General features: G+C 47.5%; 4 protein-coding genes across 4 annotated transcripts; 2 read left to right on the top strand and 2 right to left on the bottom strand.

The window, feature by feature from the left end:
- The first annotated feature begins 33 nt into the window (after nt 1–33).
- F5147DRAFT_707800 (Septin-domain-containing protein) lies at nt 34–2,803 on the top strand. Its single transcript, XM_041438091.1, has 6 exons — nt 34–643; nt 698–1,009; nt 1,061–1,107; nt 1,159–2,137; nt 2,194–2,308; nt 2,360–2,803. The coding sequence occupies exons 1-6, from the start codon at nt 242–244 to the stop codon at nt 2,371–2,373; spliced, it is 1,869 nt and encodes a 622-aa protein (XP_041290106.1). The 5' UTR covers nt 34–241; the 3' UTR covers nt 2,374–2,803.
- A 2,168-nt stretch (nt 2,804–4,971) lies between these two features.
- F5147DRAFT_707794 (chorismate mutase) lies at nt 4,972–6,364 on the bottom strand. The gene is made up of 5 exons (XM_041438090.1): nt 6,043–6,364; nt 5,963–5,984; nt 5,624–5,913; nt 5,290–5,573; nt 4,972–5,237 (listed from the first exon to the last, which is right to left on the bottom strand). The coding sequence occupies exons 1-5, from the start codon at nt 6,266–6,268 to the stop codon at nt 5,172–5,174; spliced, it is 888 nt and encodes a 295-aa protein (XP_041290105.1). The 5' UTR covers nt 6,269–6,364; the 3' UTR covers nt 4,972–5,171.
- Nucleotides 6,365–8,544: 2,180 nt separating this feature from the next.
- On the top strand, nt 8,545–9,650 carry F5147DRAFT_639363 (uncharacterized protein). Its single transcript, XM_041433003.1, has 4 exons — nt 8,545–9,006; nt 9,062–9,169; nt 9,220–9,311; nt 9,362–9,650. The coding sequence occupies exons 1-4, from the start codon at nt 8,593–8,595 to the stop codon at nt 9,387–9,389; spliced, it is 642 nt and encodes a 213-aa protein (XP_041290104.1). The 5' UTR covers nt 8,545–8,592; the 3' UTR covers nt 9,390–9,650.
- Nucleotides 9,651–10,335: 685 nt separating this feature from the next.
- Nucleotides 10,336–13,279, bottom strand: F5147DRAFT_639357 (uncharacterized protein). Its single transcript, XM_041433002.1, has 8 exons — nt 13,107–13,279; nt 12,901–13,045; nt 12,715–12,848; nt 11,580–12,663; nt 11,233–11,526; nt 10,889–11,179; nt 10,524–10,838; nt 10,336–10,463 (listed from the first exon to the last, which is right to left on the bottom strand). Exons 1-8 carry the CDS (start codon nt 13,144–13,146, stop codon nt 10,436–10,438), a joined length of 2,331 nt encoding a protein of 776 aa, XP_041290103.1. The 5' UTR covers nt 13,147–13,279; the 3' UTR covers nt 10,336–10,435.
- Nucleotides 13,280–14,014: the final 735 nt, after the last annotated feature.

Genomic DNA, 14,014 nt, shown 5'->3' with positions numbered 1-14,014 from the left:
GGCCTGATAGCCTATCAACCAGCGCGGGGTTGCCATGGGCTTGTGATTCTGTCGAAATATGTATTTGACTTATCCTTAACACCAAAATTGCCGTTGAAACGGGAGCCCCGTTGCCTCCTGTGGCCTGTAGACCTTTTTCTTTGGCTGTAAACTGCTATATCCTACACGTTCTTTATTCTACCAGTGTTCATACCCCCACACTGTCTCACTCTCACTATTCTTCCATTTCCTGTATCTCATCATGTTTTCTTTTCGCCGAAGGCCCAGAACTTCAAACTCCACGGGGTCACCACTGAAAAGCTCTCCCTCTTTGCCCGAGCTGCATTCTCAAGGCATTCCATGGCCGGAGAACTTAGTAGATGTCACGGTAATACATGAAGGTCCCTTTCCAGAGCCCGAACGTTATCCCCAGCAAGGTGCGGTCAAAAGCTCTGTATCCTGCTCCGATCGTGCCCCCATTCCATTCCACAAACCATTTCGGTTAATTGCAGGACAACCGGCGGAAAATGGCTGCAAGATTTCGTCTATGTATATGTCTCACCCCCCGTCTGCGTTCGGTAATTGGAGATCTTCCACCGTTCCTGTCTTGTCGCCACGGCGATCTCACCGTAAAAACCGTGCATCACCTGCATTCAACCTCATGGTATGTTACCACATTGATCTCCCAAATTTGATTGAACTACGACGCGTCGACCAGGTCGTAGGAGCAAGAGGCACAGGAAAGACTTCGTTCTTGCGTTTACTTCTCGAAACTGCAGACATATCGCCAAATGCGACAGAAGACCAGCGTGTGGGTTTGGATCGGTTTTTAAATGGTTCTCTGAAGCATACACAGCAAATTAACACGGCTTGTGTTGAGATTTGCGAGTCGCGGTATGACCGAGTGCTTCTGACCGTCATTGATACTCCCGGGCTGGATTTCAGCGACGGACACGAGTTGCGGGTTGAACGCCAGGTCAGTGGGATGATCAAGTATCTTGACGCGCAATTTGCGGATACGATGAATGAGGTATATCACGCAATCTTGTTCTTTCGAAGCTGTTACTTAATAAATATATAGGAGTCTAAAGTTGTCCGTCAAAGCAAAGGAGATCAACATGTTCACTTGTAAGAATTTTGTCATGTTAACAATTATTGATTCAAACATTCTGGATCTAGGTGTATCTTTATGGTTGATCCCTCGTCTATATTGTCACCGTCACCTCGCATCCAATCCTCTATGTCGGGCAGAGCCCGGTCAGATACCACGGTTTCTCGTACTACCGTCGGAGATATCCAAGAAGCCATTTATAATCAAGAATATTCCAGAGACTTCGCAATGTCCCCCGCTGAGCTTCGCGTGATCCGTCGTCTTTCGGCACGGGTGAACGTGCTTCCTGTTATTGCACATGCGGACTCACTTACAGATGACACGTTGTCGCTGGTCAAAGCTGCTATTCACAGGGATCTAGAATCAGCTGGCCTAGACTTTGGGGTGTTCACCACACCCAAACCGAAAGCGGACTCCCCCGTACCGGTGTCACTCTCGGACGATAAAGCTGCCACAACGTTGCCGCAAGAAGTAAACGGTCACCGTGAGAACGGCGACGTCCACCAAAATGGCAGCTCTTACGTTGCAAATGATAGTGAAAACCAGGGACGCCCCTCACGTCCAGTGATTACACTGAAAGGGACGCGGCTTTCCCGTTCTCGTTCTCGCTCTCGTCGTGACCTATGTGCCGTAGCTCAAGACGAAAGAGAACCCTACTATCCCGATGGCGCCGAAGAAGATAACGTAGCAAATATTCGTTTCTCAGCTCATGTTGTTTCCAAAACAAATCTCTCAACATTACTCCCCTTCGCGCTTATCGCTCCAGAACAGGCAACTACCCCGCGTATTAGATGGCCGCAGCCAGCTTCCCCTGAATCTAATTTTTGTGCGCGGGAAGACGTGACAGGGCCCTCTACCCCTGTGGCAGAAACACCAATCTCCCTCGATAGTCCTACCGTCCGCAAATCCGTGTTTTTTCAATGTCCCCCGCAGGATCTCAGGGGCGTGTTCACTCGGAAGTTCAGATGGGGGACTATTGACGTTCTCAACCCTGGCCACTGTGACTTCGCTGCCCTCCGAACAGCGATTCTATTGACCCATCTCAAGGTGAATAGTTTCATGACATATTGTATACACTGGTGATACTACAAAATACTCCCCAGGTTCTCAAGGTACATACTCGGGAAGTTCTGTATGAAAAGTACCGAACGGAGAAACTCTTGGCTAGGCGTGCAACCAGGAACATAGGCCCCGAGGAAGCGAAGCGTCTGTTGGAAGGTACGCCACCTGTTTGCGAATTACGGTCTTTGTGACTCATTCTGTCCCTAGATCTTGGCTTGTAATTCCGTCAATTTATTCCTATTTACGAGTTCTATCAAGATCTCTCTTGTACTCCCTAGTTTTTGATTACTTTCTCTGGATCGGTTATATATTGTATGTCATCGTTCATACTATGGATCTATTTTTTTGCACTCCCTTTCACAATTGGGAATATCACATAGGGCTTCCCCCGCACTTTTGGATTCATCTACGCACTTTTTAAATACCCTGCTTTTGAACCCCTCTTTGAAATTGATTGTAATCTGGTACAGGGCCCCTCCAAGGTTTTTAAGACTCGAACTCAGTGGGAGATAGAAGCATGGACGAAACTAGCTCCGGGTAGAGCCCTGTGATATCAGTATGGAGCCGATACATAATACAACGGGACAACCTCGTATGCAACAATATAAGTCAAATTTGGCCAATCACGATTGAAGGGGATGGGAAGGGCGTAACGCAGTACGTCAACGGACAGTAGCAATTACGAGTATGGTCAATACAGCGACCGTAGAAGAGCAAACTGAACTTCAATTCTATGATGATGATCAAACCCAGTGGGTTCTTGCGGCGAGAATCTTGCGGACGTAGCAATCCCGGACAATCGTAAGTTTCCGAGCACCAAGTCGCCAGTCGCCAATGCGCTGGCGCAGCGGCAGTATCCGTACATAATTAATTTAGCAGGGCGACCAGCCCTCTCCAACCCTTTCTGCGATCCCACCCCAGAAATGACACAAACTTGCCACAGGACCAAGGCTTAAACTGTATGTGATGATATACAGGCAGAACTTGAACGTTTGAACACGCTCGCCCAAAACGGAGAGGCACAGGCACTCCATGTAAACTTTTTAAGTGACATAAATAAAATAATTATATTGATAACTATAAGCCATTTGGGGTACTCACCAGCGATATGAGCTGACATAATATGATAAGCTTCCTCTGGATAGAGTCAACTCATCGTCAACTGACGATCACACAGCTTCGACGCAGCTCCCATGATTCAAAGGAGTTGTACTATGTCTTTATGGTTCCCTTTCTATCCATAATATTCTTGGTGAAACATCTGGTAGCAGATATATAATCATTCTAGATCACAAGCATCGCACGTTCTTCTCCAGTGACGCCGGTCTGGGTGCCTTTGTCCTCAATTCTCGTCGAGGGATCGATAGCCATTGCATTCTTGGCCATTCCAAAATTGCAATAGATATCGATCCAGAACACTCATGCCAGCTCAGGACTGTTGAACTTGGTAACTTCCCATCCACACGTTCGATGGCCTTCCTATGGATTTTCTCAGTGGATTTGAAGGATGCTGGGATTACATCCGCGGCAGAGCCCGCTATCCCTCCCGATTTGCTATTCTTGACATGTGCGAGTACCACCCGCCGCAGGCGGAACGTGGGACGGGTGCTACAGGTGGTGGGTAACTTGGTGTGGCACCCACACGGGTACGCGTCGGAGGACTTGCTGAATTTGCGTATCTGCAGATATGCAGTGTCCACGGGTAGTTGGTACCCCAAATAGCAAATTATTTTTGGCCGAGCCGAACTTGGTACTGTTTATTAAACGCACCCCTACCCGACGTCGAAATCCATCGAAATCACGCTCGTGGAGATATGAACAGGTACGAACATCTCATGCCCCGCAGCGCTGTAATATGATGCTCACCTCACACACTATGTCTCAGGTGAATCTTTATCAAAGCCTATCAAAGTTTACAGCGAGCCGCAGCCACTATCATACCAAGTTCTCGATGTTTACAATTTGTTGTGCACGGTCCGATTCTGATGTGTAAAATCTATCTTCGCATCTATCTTTTCATACATGTACCTCGATCATCATTCATTTGATTTGTCTCAATGGTGAGGAAGTGTTTTATTTCATCATCGAACATGTCTTCTGAGTCGGCACCCGGGTGCGGGTTACCAGCTATACATCCACCCCGTCGTAAACTAACAGCGTTTCCTATTCTTATTCCACAATCTTCTAAAAAGAAGCGACGAACCAAAACGGAGAAGTGACGAGAGCATCATTAATGGTATCTCATTGTATGTCTTGAAGTTTAAATTCTAGTGGCATCGAAAGCATGCTGTTTAGCAGTCTATGCTCACCACTGGACGGCCTGACCTCATTGAAATGGAGCCTGATTGACTCGGATAGTAGTCGCAGATATTGTGTGGTACTACCTATATCCTCGCAAATCTGAGTCGTATCTGCAATTCCGCACAATTTATTTGTCACCCGCAGATTCACCCACACCCGCCTTGACACTGATCAGTGTGGATGCAGGCAGGCCTTCAGAGTGCTATCTACCCACGAATTAGGCCCTGGGTACGGATACCACTCCATTGCACCCATGTCACACCATAAGATTCTGATGGCATCAAGAATCAAGTACTTGAGCCCGAAATATTCGGACAGTCTAACAAAGCGATGTCACGTTAGTGGTTGTCTTCGTGCGCCTGTCGCCAAGGCCATGCCACGTAGTAAGGACCATGTAATATCCGTCAGCACTGCTCACACTACCTGCTGCTGCGGCATCCACCAATGAACAGGTTTCTCTTCCCGAAATAACCTCAGATCTCCACCTCGTCATTTCCAATAAAAAACCCACGACCAGATGTCCATCCCAAAGGTGGTGGAATACCACAAGATAAATACGCATGTCGGCAGGAAGCGACAACAACCCTAGATATACACAACTGATAGAAAAACAAAAACAAAGACTACTGTGATTATGTATGGTAGTACCTCGAGGTAGGCAGGCGGGTCATTCAGCGTAAGTAAGTTGGGTTCATAAAGCCAACCATGCAATTCGTTACTATGCAGTGAGAGCATCGATCTCTTCCTGTGACAAACCATCCAATCTGTGCAATAGATAATCGACCTGGTAAAATACATTAAGTCGAGGATCCACCTGGATACAAAGAAACGCGTACCTCGACCTCTTTTGTCAGAGGGATGATATAGCTTTCGTACAACTCCACCACACCATCAACATCAATTTTTGCACTACCATTCAAATGAGAGTTGACTATGGCGTCACCATCTGCGCTGAATTCTTGTGCGTATATGGCAGCTTTCTTGCGTAAACGCTGAAGCAGCTTGCGCTCAACCTCCGGTTTCGTAATCAACGCCTCGAGTGCGGTTCGATTAGGCGTCAGAATGTGGGGGATGAAGGCAGCGGGGTTTGCAATGAATTTTGATTCAGAAACGAATTTTCCTGCACTCAGAAAGATTAAAAGGATATCGGGCTCGATAGAAGTGACTGACCGTAGTGCACGCGTTTACTAATTGCCTGCAGAACTTCAACGTCTATGGTAGCTGCGCTCCCGTAATTACCATCGTCCTCGTATTCTTCATCTCCAATAATCCCATTTGAGCGCTTGATCGCTGCTAGCGCCAGAGTTGCCCGCCTTGTTATCCGCGGAACAATGGACCGAGTGTAGAAGGACAAGATTGATGGATTTGCATTGATAGTGTTTGGATATAGTATTTTTGGGAAAGCCAGGGGTAACAGTACTGGGACAGGGAGATTGGACGTGAAAGGGTATTCATCCGGGCTATTATGACGTTAAACCGCGAAACAGATCTGATTGTAAGAATATTTACCTTGTATATCTACGAGCTCTAGCTGTGTAGTGATGCGACTTAGCACATTGCCTATGTTTAGCATTGATAAAAGTACGAACAATGGAAAGTTTCAATCTCTTTCAAGAACCACTCGAGCCAACTTCCATCAAATTCCATATCCCTCAATTCGTCAAAGGAGCCACGTATGTAGATTCGGGGGTTGTGAGCGAACTGCGCCCGCTCTATCAAATCAAATATGATGGTATCTTCAAGGCGGACCAAAATTTGACGGATCCGCTCAAGAGACAAAGGATCTTTCTCTAGCATGAAATTTTGGGACAACATGGTGAGAGATGGATGTTCGGGTAAGAGGAGGGTTGTGGGTGCGGTGGATGCGGAAGGCTGCCGAGACGTGGTACGGTTTTAAGTATGACTCGGATGAAACGGGTTGCTTCCACGCTAAGAACACCGATTTCCGTTGCCAGACTAAACTAACCTCACTGGTAAGGGTTTCTAGACATGCTACGTTCCCTCTAGTCTACTTATATTAAAAAGTGATCAAAGCGCTGAATATTGAATCCACAGCCCTGATACTGCTTCAACCGTGGATTTATTACGGTATTCCAGCATCGTCTCTGCACGGAGACGCCATCATTATCTTTCAGTTCTAGAACCGCCGAAAAGGGTCCCGCCATCCTAGCGTTCCTCTTGCCCTAGCTAACAGACTCTTATCTTAGGAGACGGGTGACTGCAGCAGGTGCTACGAATGTGGTCTGCCTCGCGACACTCTGCTAGATGCTAAGCGCTAAAGTTCGGCTTGAGCTTCGCTTATCTAACCCTAGCTACTTACTGTAATTGTTCAAAGGTAATCACGCCACGTCCAAATTACTTTACTACATATACAAACCCACATAACTAACGTTACTACTCTGAGAACCCTCGAGCCCCAAGGCGTCACTATAACCGAGGCCGAGTAACGAGATGCTAGTGGCATTACCGCGGCGACCGGACGGGCTGCCAATGAACAAGCTTGCTTGTAAGGTCATATGTACATAGTACGTTGGCCAAGAACACAAGGCCATATATACTAGATCACTTGTACCTAAACCATGTAAGCAGGTGACTCGCGAAAACAATAAAGGAAGTTTCAAATTACTTAGCTGGGATAAGCTCAGAGCTATGCGTGGGTGCTCCCCGCATTCTTGATATTACCTAATACTATTACCCCGTCGTCCCTAGTAGTTGTTGTAAATCCTGCAGCCGATCTACTACCCCAATCCTTTACTCCAGCCAATGAAACCGGTTAGGATGTTCGGAACTGTAATCGGCTGTTTCCATGATTATGTACGGCACATAATATCCTGAATGGCGCTTGCAAACTAAAGGCATGTTTTGCCACCTCAAGTTGCACGTCTTCGGTGCCAAGCCCCTGAACGTGCTGCCACGTATACAGCACGTGCCTGCACCTTGGGGATATGTTGTACCGATCAGTTTGCGAAGATCAAAAACAAAGTAGGAGCTGAGAGGGGCGATTCAACGGATCAGTGGCTGTTGGAGTTGCACGATTTAGTGATGGAGTCCGACGGAGATGGAGTCACCGGGAAGTAACTTGTTTTACTCTGTTGAATGGTGCTAGGCCTCAATGAACCGTGCATCGGTTTCAGACAGACCCACGCGGCACTTTCGCCCTTTGGTATTTGCACACTGCACTGCGCAACCACAGTGCCTGATTCCCACTCCTCCGAGCCGTCACTTGATTCTTGATGTGAGTTGTCAACTTCGTCATAGCATGTGCCGACCCTGAATTGCGTCCCGCAGGGTATATGGGCATTGAATGAGTATTTGTCACAGGGAATAAACCATGTGAAACCTACAACGGGAAGGTTCATGATTATAGCGGGAATGAGCGAAGGGCCGCCCAGTGCCAGAGACATCGCAGAACACAGCGGTAATAGCTGAATGGTTAACATCTAGAAATACATCAGACGCCAACAACATATACGGACGCAAATAGTAGCGGAGTGTAGTATTATCATTCATTGCCGAGCAAGATGAATGCCCGTGGTAGAAATTGAGTAGAAACGCAAACTGCGCTTTGATGTTCTGATATCGGCACTCCGCTCCCATCGAAGAGGCCCAGTCTGGACTCTGCAATGGCCGAAGCGGGAAGCAATGTGCTTCTTCTATTAGTGATTAGTGCACCAATCATGTCGCGACGCACCGCCCGGATCTTAAACATCACTGTCTTGATTAATAGAACCACGGTATAACTCAGACCAGAACATCCACATGGATTTACAAGGACAGCTCAGATGTGGAGACGGACTGGACTACGGAGTCATGTATCATAGGACCCAAACACCTGGGCTGTTACTGCTCCTGTCATGATCTCAGCAACGTATATATATGATAGTCGGGCGGGCCTACCTTTGGTGCTATGATGACAATTGAAGCTATTGGTGTCTTCGATCCTGTCTAGAACTTGTATAGCCAGGTGATTGGATAACGGAACATATACTTTTAAGAGTCACCCAATGCACATGGGGTTTGGACGAGAGCCTGTTACCATAAACGATAAAGAATTTTCATTGGCTCCTCGCGGATTACGTAAACGCATCTGAATCACACTCTCCTTTTCTCCAACTCATCTTTCCGGCAGAAATACGAGAATGGGATTCATGCTGCCGTCCCCAACCAACCCAAGAGAGCACGCTCGTGCTCTCATGTCTCAAAAAGAGAACATCGAGGCCGAACTCGACGCGCAGTTTTCTATCCTTAAAGTCAATAATGTTGATATGACCACACCCCTGGTTGATCGGGAAGGTTTTCCTCGGGCAGATGTCGACGTATACGCGATACGGCATGCCCGCAAACGCATCAACGAGCTGCGAAACGATTACAAAGCTGTCATGAATGAGATTGAGACAGCTCTCCAGGCGGTATATGATCCATCTACAGTTGGATCATTACCCGCCGCATCTGAGGAGGTTGCGCAACACACGAGTTTGACGGATAGCGCGGAATCGCTACTTGCTTTTGCAAGAGTGGATGGTGTAGCTCCAGGTAGCCCCGCAGCAGAAGCAGTACGTCGGTATGAAGCTTGCTTCAAGGACGATATCGACAGGGTTTTACTTACAGGGACTTCGACGAGAAGATCTGATATTGAAGTTTGGATCTCTCGCACGATCATCATTTACAGCAAATTCTTTGCAACCGCTAGCTGATCTAGTATCCGTTAATGAAAATGTTGGTTCAGGTTAATTTTCCCGCACCGCCAATCTGCTAACATTCTTTAGCGCGAGATTCAGGTCATCATATCAAGGTCTGAGGAAATTATGTCATTGAAACTCACTCCGCGCAAGGGCTGGGGTGGGCGTGGCATGCTAGGGTACGATATCTTTGGCCGTGTGCTCGACATGAAGTAATGCTCATCAACAGGTGCCATATTGTCCCTCACGAATCCTAGCCATCATCGACGCTCTTTTGACTCGGAGACCACACAGATTTTCTCCATTCGTCATAGCTTTGTATATGTAATTATGCGCACACTGTCAAAGATCATTCGCTCATCACTCGAGCCCTTGGCAATGCAGACGATACGTTACGGAATACCGACAGTTCCAGGTTTCCAATATTGAACGCCCTGGGCCCACATGGCGTGTTCGAGCAATTTCAAAGATATTCCTTTCATATCGGACCATTTGTTATCGATCCCAGTGATGCAAGCCTGTCAATCGATTACGCAAAGAGAGCAACCCTAGTAGAGGAAGTACGGATAGGAAGAGATGTTCAGCCAAAGTGAAGCTCTCTTCCCATACCTACTTTCTTTATTGATGTGTCCCGATTCCCATACATTCGCGCCCGGTCATGGCTTTTCACAGCTGGCAAAGCCCTGAAAATGGCCTGATCCAGATTGTTGGGCTGTAACTTTTATACATAATCAAAGCCACAGCGAACAGAACTGAGAACAAGACTATGCATCGTGGTGAGCGTTAAACGCTCAGCGACTGAATACCGATTTGGTATCCCAATGAATGAATCTTGAGTTTGCAGTTTCAGTTGCTTGAAACATCTGCGGTGCGATATGTAACCACGATGTTCGCATGGACGAATTTGGTATGAATTTCAGAGAAAACACCATACTTGAATCCGTGTCGATGGACATAATGTACCCTTGCTTTGGGAGAGACCAGATCACTGGTCCAGGTGTATGTGCTTCGAATTCTCTCGTACACGCCACATCAACTCCTACACGGCTCATCTATGAAACCAACAATGTCAATCCAAGCAACGTTGAAGACCATGCGCGAGCGGATCGGGCGAAACCAGTCATCGCTGGCTCTATTAGGCAGACACCCGATGGTCGTTTGCATCGGTACTACTGCCAGTTCTGGTACCGATGCGAGGACGCAGAAATTAAGAATAGTTCAGTATTGGTGCAGCGTAAAGAATTACAACATTTTGGTATCCAAATAAGCAAAGGAAGAAAGAAATCGAAGGAAGAAATACAACTCATTCTACACCGAATCCTTCTGTTTCCCTGTAAACAGCCAAAAAAAATCAGCGTACGTCTCCAGGATCGGACACAAAACGAACGCACTCGATGGCATACGTCAATTTTTTTTCGAGGCTCTCGTAATCTTCGTAAGGAGGCAACTCGATCCTATTGAAACACGTATGGCTCCTCGGGAGTTGTGATGGATCGCCAGACTTATCGATAGTGAATCTCCGCGGCCCATCCGAACCCTGTAAATCTTTGAAGCCATTGACAGGCACCCTGGAAGTACCCGTCGCAAACTGGAGTAAGCGCGACTTGCGTTCTGGGGGCCAGCTACGGATGCATTGCCAGAACCACTCGATGACTTTGTCCGTCTTTTCGTATCCGCGGTAATCAGTGTATTGGATCCAGTCATCGCTGTAACGCATTATTAGCGTGATAAAACATGAGCATGATGAGATACGTACGTGTCAATCTCGGACATCCCCCCTATGAGAAGCTCGAGTTCTCGCTCGTCAAAGAGGTCAATCAGATCTCTAGGTATGATCTCCTGGAAGCCGAGCATGAAGGCTTGGGATTGTTCCCGGACTCTTGTCTTAGTACGGTATTCCACAACCGCTTCAACATACTCCTTCTTGTTACCTTCGGTGACGGGTATATCAGCTCCTCCAGGCTTCAGCTCGACTTCCACAATCTCGCCAAAGCGGTCTTCCGTAGAAGTGAACGTTTCGTCCAAGACATCGGTGATATCATTTTCTCTAAATCAATTGTTGAGCGACTCGACCTAGCAGCGATAAGAACAGAAACATACAACATCCAGACTAGACTACGGTGAAGGTCAGCATCGACGCCTTCGAGATCAGCCAATGTTGACTTTTTCCCAAGGATGATCTTGTAGAAGCTGGGTACGAAGTAGGCATCAAGAAATCGCCTATGGAATATGGCAAGCCCAAGACATCGCCCAATAAATTTGAAGTATGTGAGATGCTCAGGATTTATGCCCGACATCCAGTTCATCTGAAGGGTGTAATTGTCGTGTGCGGAATATTGGAACAAGCCATAGGATGGGTCGAAGATCTCATGAGACACCAGGAAGAACCACTCCCTATCGCAGTATTAGAACAAGGTCGCCTCAACCAGTGAAAGTGTAATTCATACCTCGAGACGCCTCCATAATCCAAGCCATCTTCTCCTTCGAACTTGATCACGAGCCTCCTCTTCAACTCATTTCCGCTCATTCTCATGACAGCGGCGAAGCTGTCATCCAAGACTCGGCTTCTCCGCAGTTTCAACTCGCATTTGCCCTCCTTCAGGTTCATCGCGGGTTGACTGCGGAAGTAGATCACCTTCCTTCTGTAATCACGCTTGTACTGAGGGGCGTTAGAATCCAGATTCGAGGGTAATCTTGGATCATCCCAGGTCGTGGTGCGGGTATTGTGATCAACAAAGTACACTCTGCCAGTGGAAGTGAGGCGCATCTCCCAACCTGACGGAAGAGGACCAATATTCGCATTCGCGCTCGCGGACGCAGAGATAGCAGAAGGTGCGACTTGTACCGTACGAGGGTCTATCCATGTCGTCAGACGTGTATGATGGTCAACAAAGTAGGGGCGTCCTTCTGGCGTCCGACGCTCTTCCCATCCTGCCGGTAGGGGGACATCTACATAACCACCGCTGCTGCGGGTGGGATTCTGAACGTGCGGCTGCGTCACGGAGATTGACGGAGCACGAGCAGAAGATGATATAGAAGGTATGGCTGTGGGCCGTACCCATGTGGTCAACCTTCTATTGTGGTCAACGTAATAGACTCGGCCGCTTTGTTCGTCAAGACGACGCTCCCATCCTCGAGGGAGGGGTGCTTCGTCTTCATCGTCTACACTGGTACTAGTGGTAGATTGTCCCGTGCTAGAAGGCTCACGTTCAATACCCATAGGAGGTCTGGTTAGTGTTGTTGCACTATCTGACGAGGTTCGGGACTCCGAGTTGGAAGTTGAACCTTGGCGGTTATGAAGGGGACCGAGAGATGGGACACGGGGAAGAGCGGGTACCCTTGTTGAGGACTCGGGGCGAAGCATGGGTGTGCTCTGACGGGAACGCAAAGGCCGGTTTACTGACACACTAGGTAATAGATTGCTTTGCGCAGCATCCGACGGAGTGTTCGGCGGAAGCGAGAACGAAAACATCAACTTCCCGTAAACAGATGTTCCAGTAGATGACGGGCAAAGGTCGTGAGTTATAAGCCCTGAAGCAGGTCGTGTTAGCTTGAAGTATCGAAGTTAAGGATTATGAGTACTATAACTGTTGGCCGTGTGCTCTATCGCCTCTTGGCCGGTAAGCTTTACAAGCCCAAGGAAACCTTGATCTCGCTTTCTGAATCTCTTTTGGTCGAATATCTGGATTATGATGGTGGAAGATGGTCGAACGGTGCTACAAAACACGATTAATACTGATAGCAGCGAGAAAACCCAAAGAAACTCACATATCAAAGTGCTGATTCCAAGTCGGGCTCAAACTCCTTTTCACTGGGCTGGTGGTGTATGTCTGATCGGTGTCGACAGAGACGACAACGAATGGGTCTGGGAGACTGAAAACCTCTCGCTTCACAAGGGAATTGGCGGCAAGGACTGGGCGTGCACAGACTCGGATGAGCAGTTGTGGCGGTACAAATAATCATGCATTACTCACCGGTGATTCGGATGGTCTGTATTTGCTGTTCGTTCGACATCTAGAGCAGCCACCAGGGGTGCTCGTCAGTAGTTGTAGTTGGAAGTGCAGGAAATGCCAGGATGGTGAGTGAAAGGAGACGCAAGTTGAGGTTGAGCGAACTATTCTTGAGCGCTATGCTGTGGAGATGGCAATGACCATGAATAAGGCGACAACGACTCGAAATTAGATTAATTTACACGGATATAGCAGTCCTGACCAATATTTGAAGAAGATATAACAGATATAATTTTATGGACGAGGATGTGAGCGACTGGAGCAACACAAGACCAGCTGCGGCAAAGTTAGGCAGAAAACAAATTATACCAAGGGAACATTGCAAGGGCGTAACATGCTGTAACTTGCTCGTAAACTTCTCGTTTTCATTACGTCCAACCTTACGGAGCCTCATCACACCCGATTCACAGACTCCTTTAAATCATGGTTTATGATATCTACAGGCTCATCACGACGCACGTTGCCAACATCCCACAGATTTTCTTTAGACTAAATCGTGATGTTAAGCTATCGCACGGCGAGCATCCCCACGAACTTTAAATTTCACAATACCTCATGGATCAAAGCATAGCTTCCCTTCGAATCCAAACCCAAAACGCTTTGCGAGTGCGAAGATAGCACGGGAAGATGGCACATATCTGCCTAGTAGGGGGAAAATACTAGGTGCACCGACTTGGAAGATCCCTTGAAATGGTAGGTTGGGCATCATGAGTCATTCCCTCCCCAATTATATTCACGTAACATTGCTACTAGTGTAGCCAAACGAAGATGTTACTTACGTGCAGGTTGATACCGTGGCATTGTCAGGATATTCTCAAAGACAACAGGTGTAAGCACCACTGGATTCTTCGGTAATTACAATCCTTCTGAAA

Source organism: Suillus discolor, assembly GCF_016758755.1.
Source record: "Suillus discolor strain FC423 chromosome Unknown F5147scaffold_48, whole genome shotgun sequence".
NCBI lineage: Eukaryota > Fungi > Basidiomycota > Agaricomycetes > Boletales > Suillaceae > Suillus > Suillus discolor.
The sequence above is the reverse complement of the archived record's forward strand: the minus strand, read 5'-3'. Positions and strand labels throughout refer to the sequence as shown.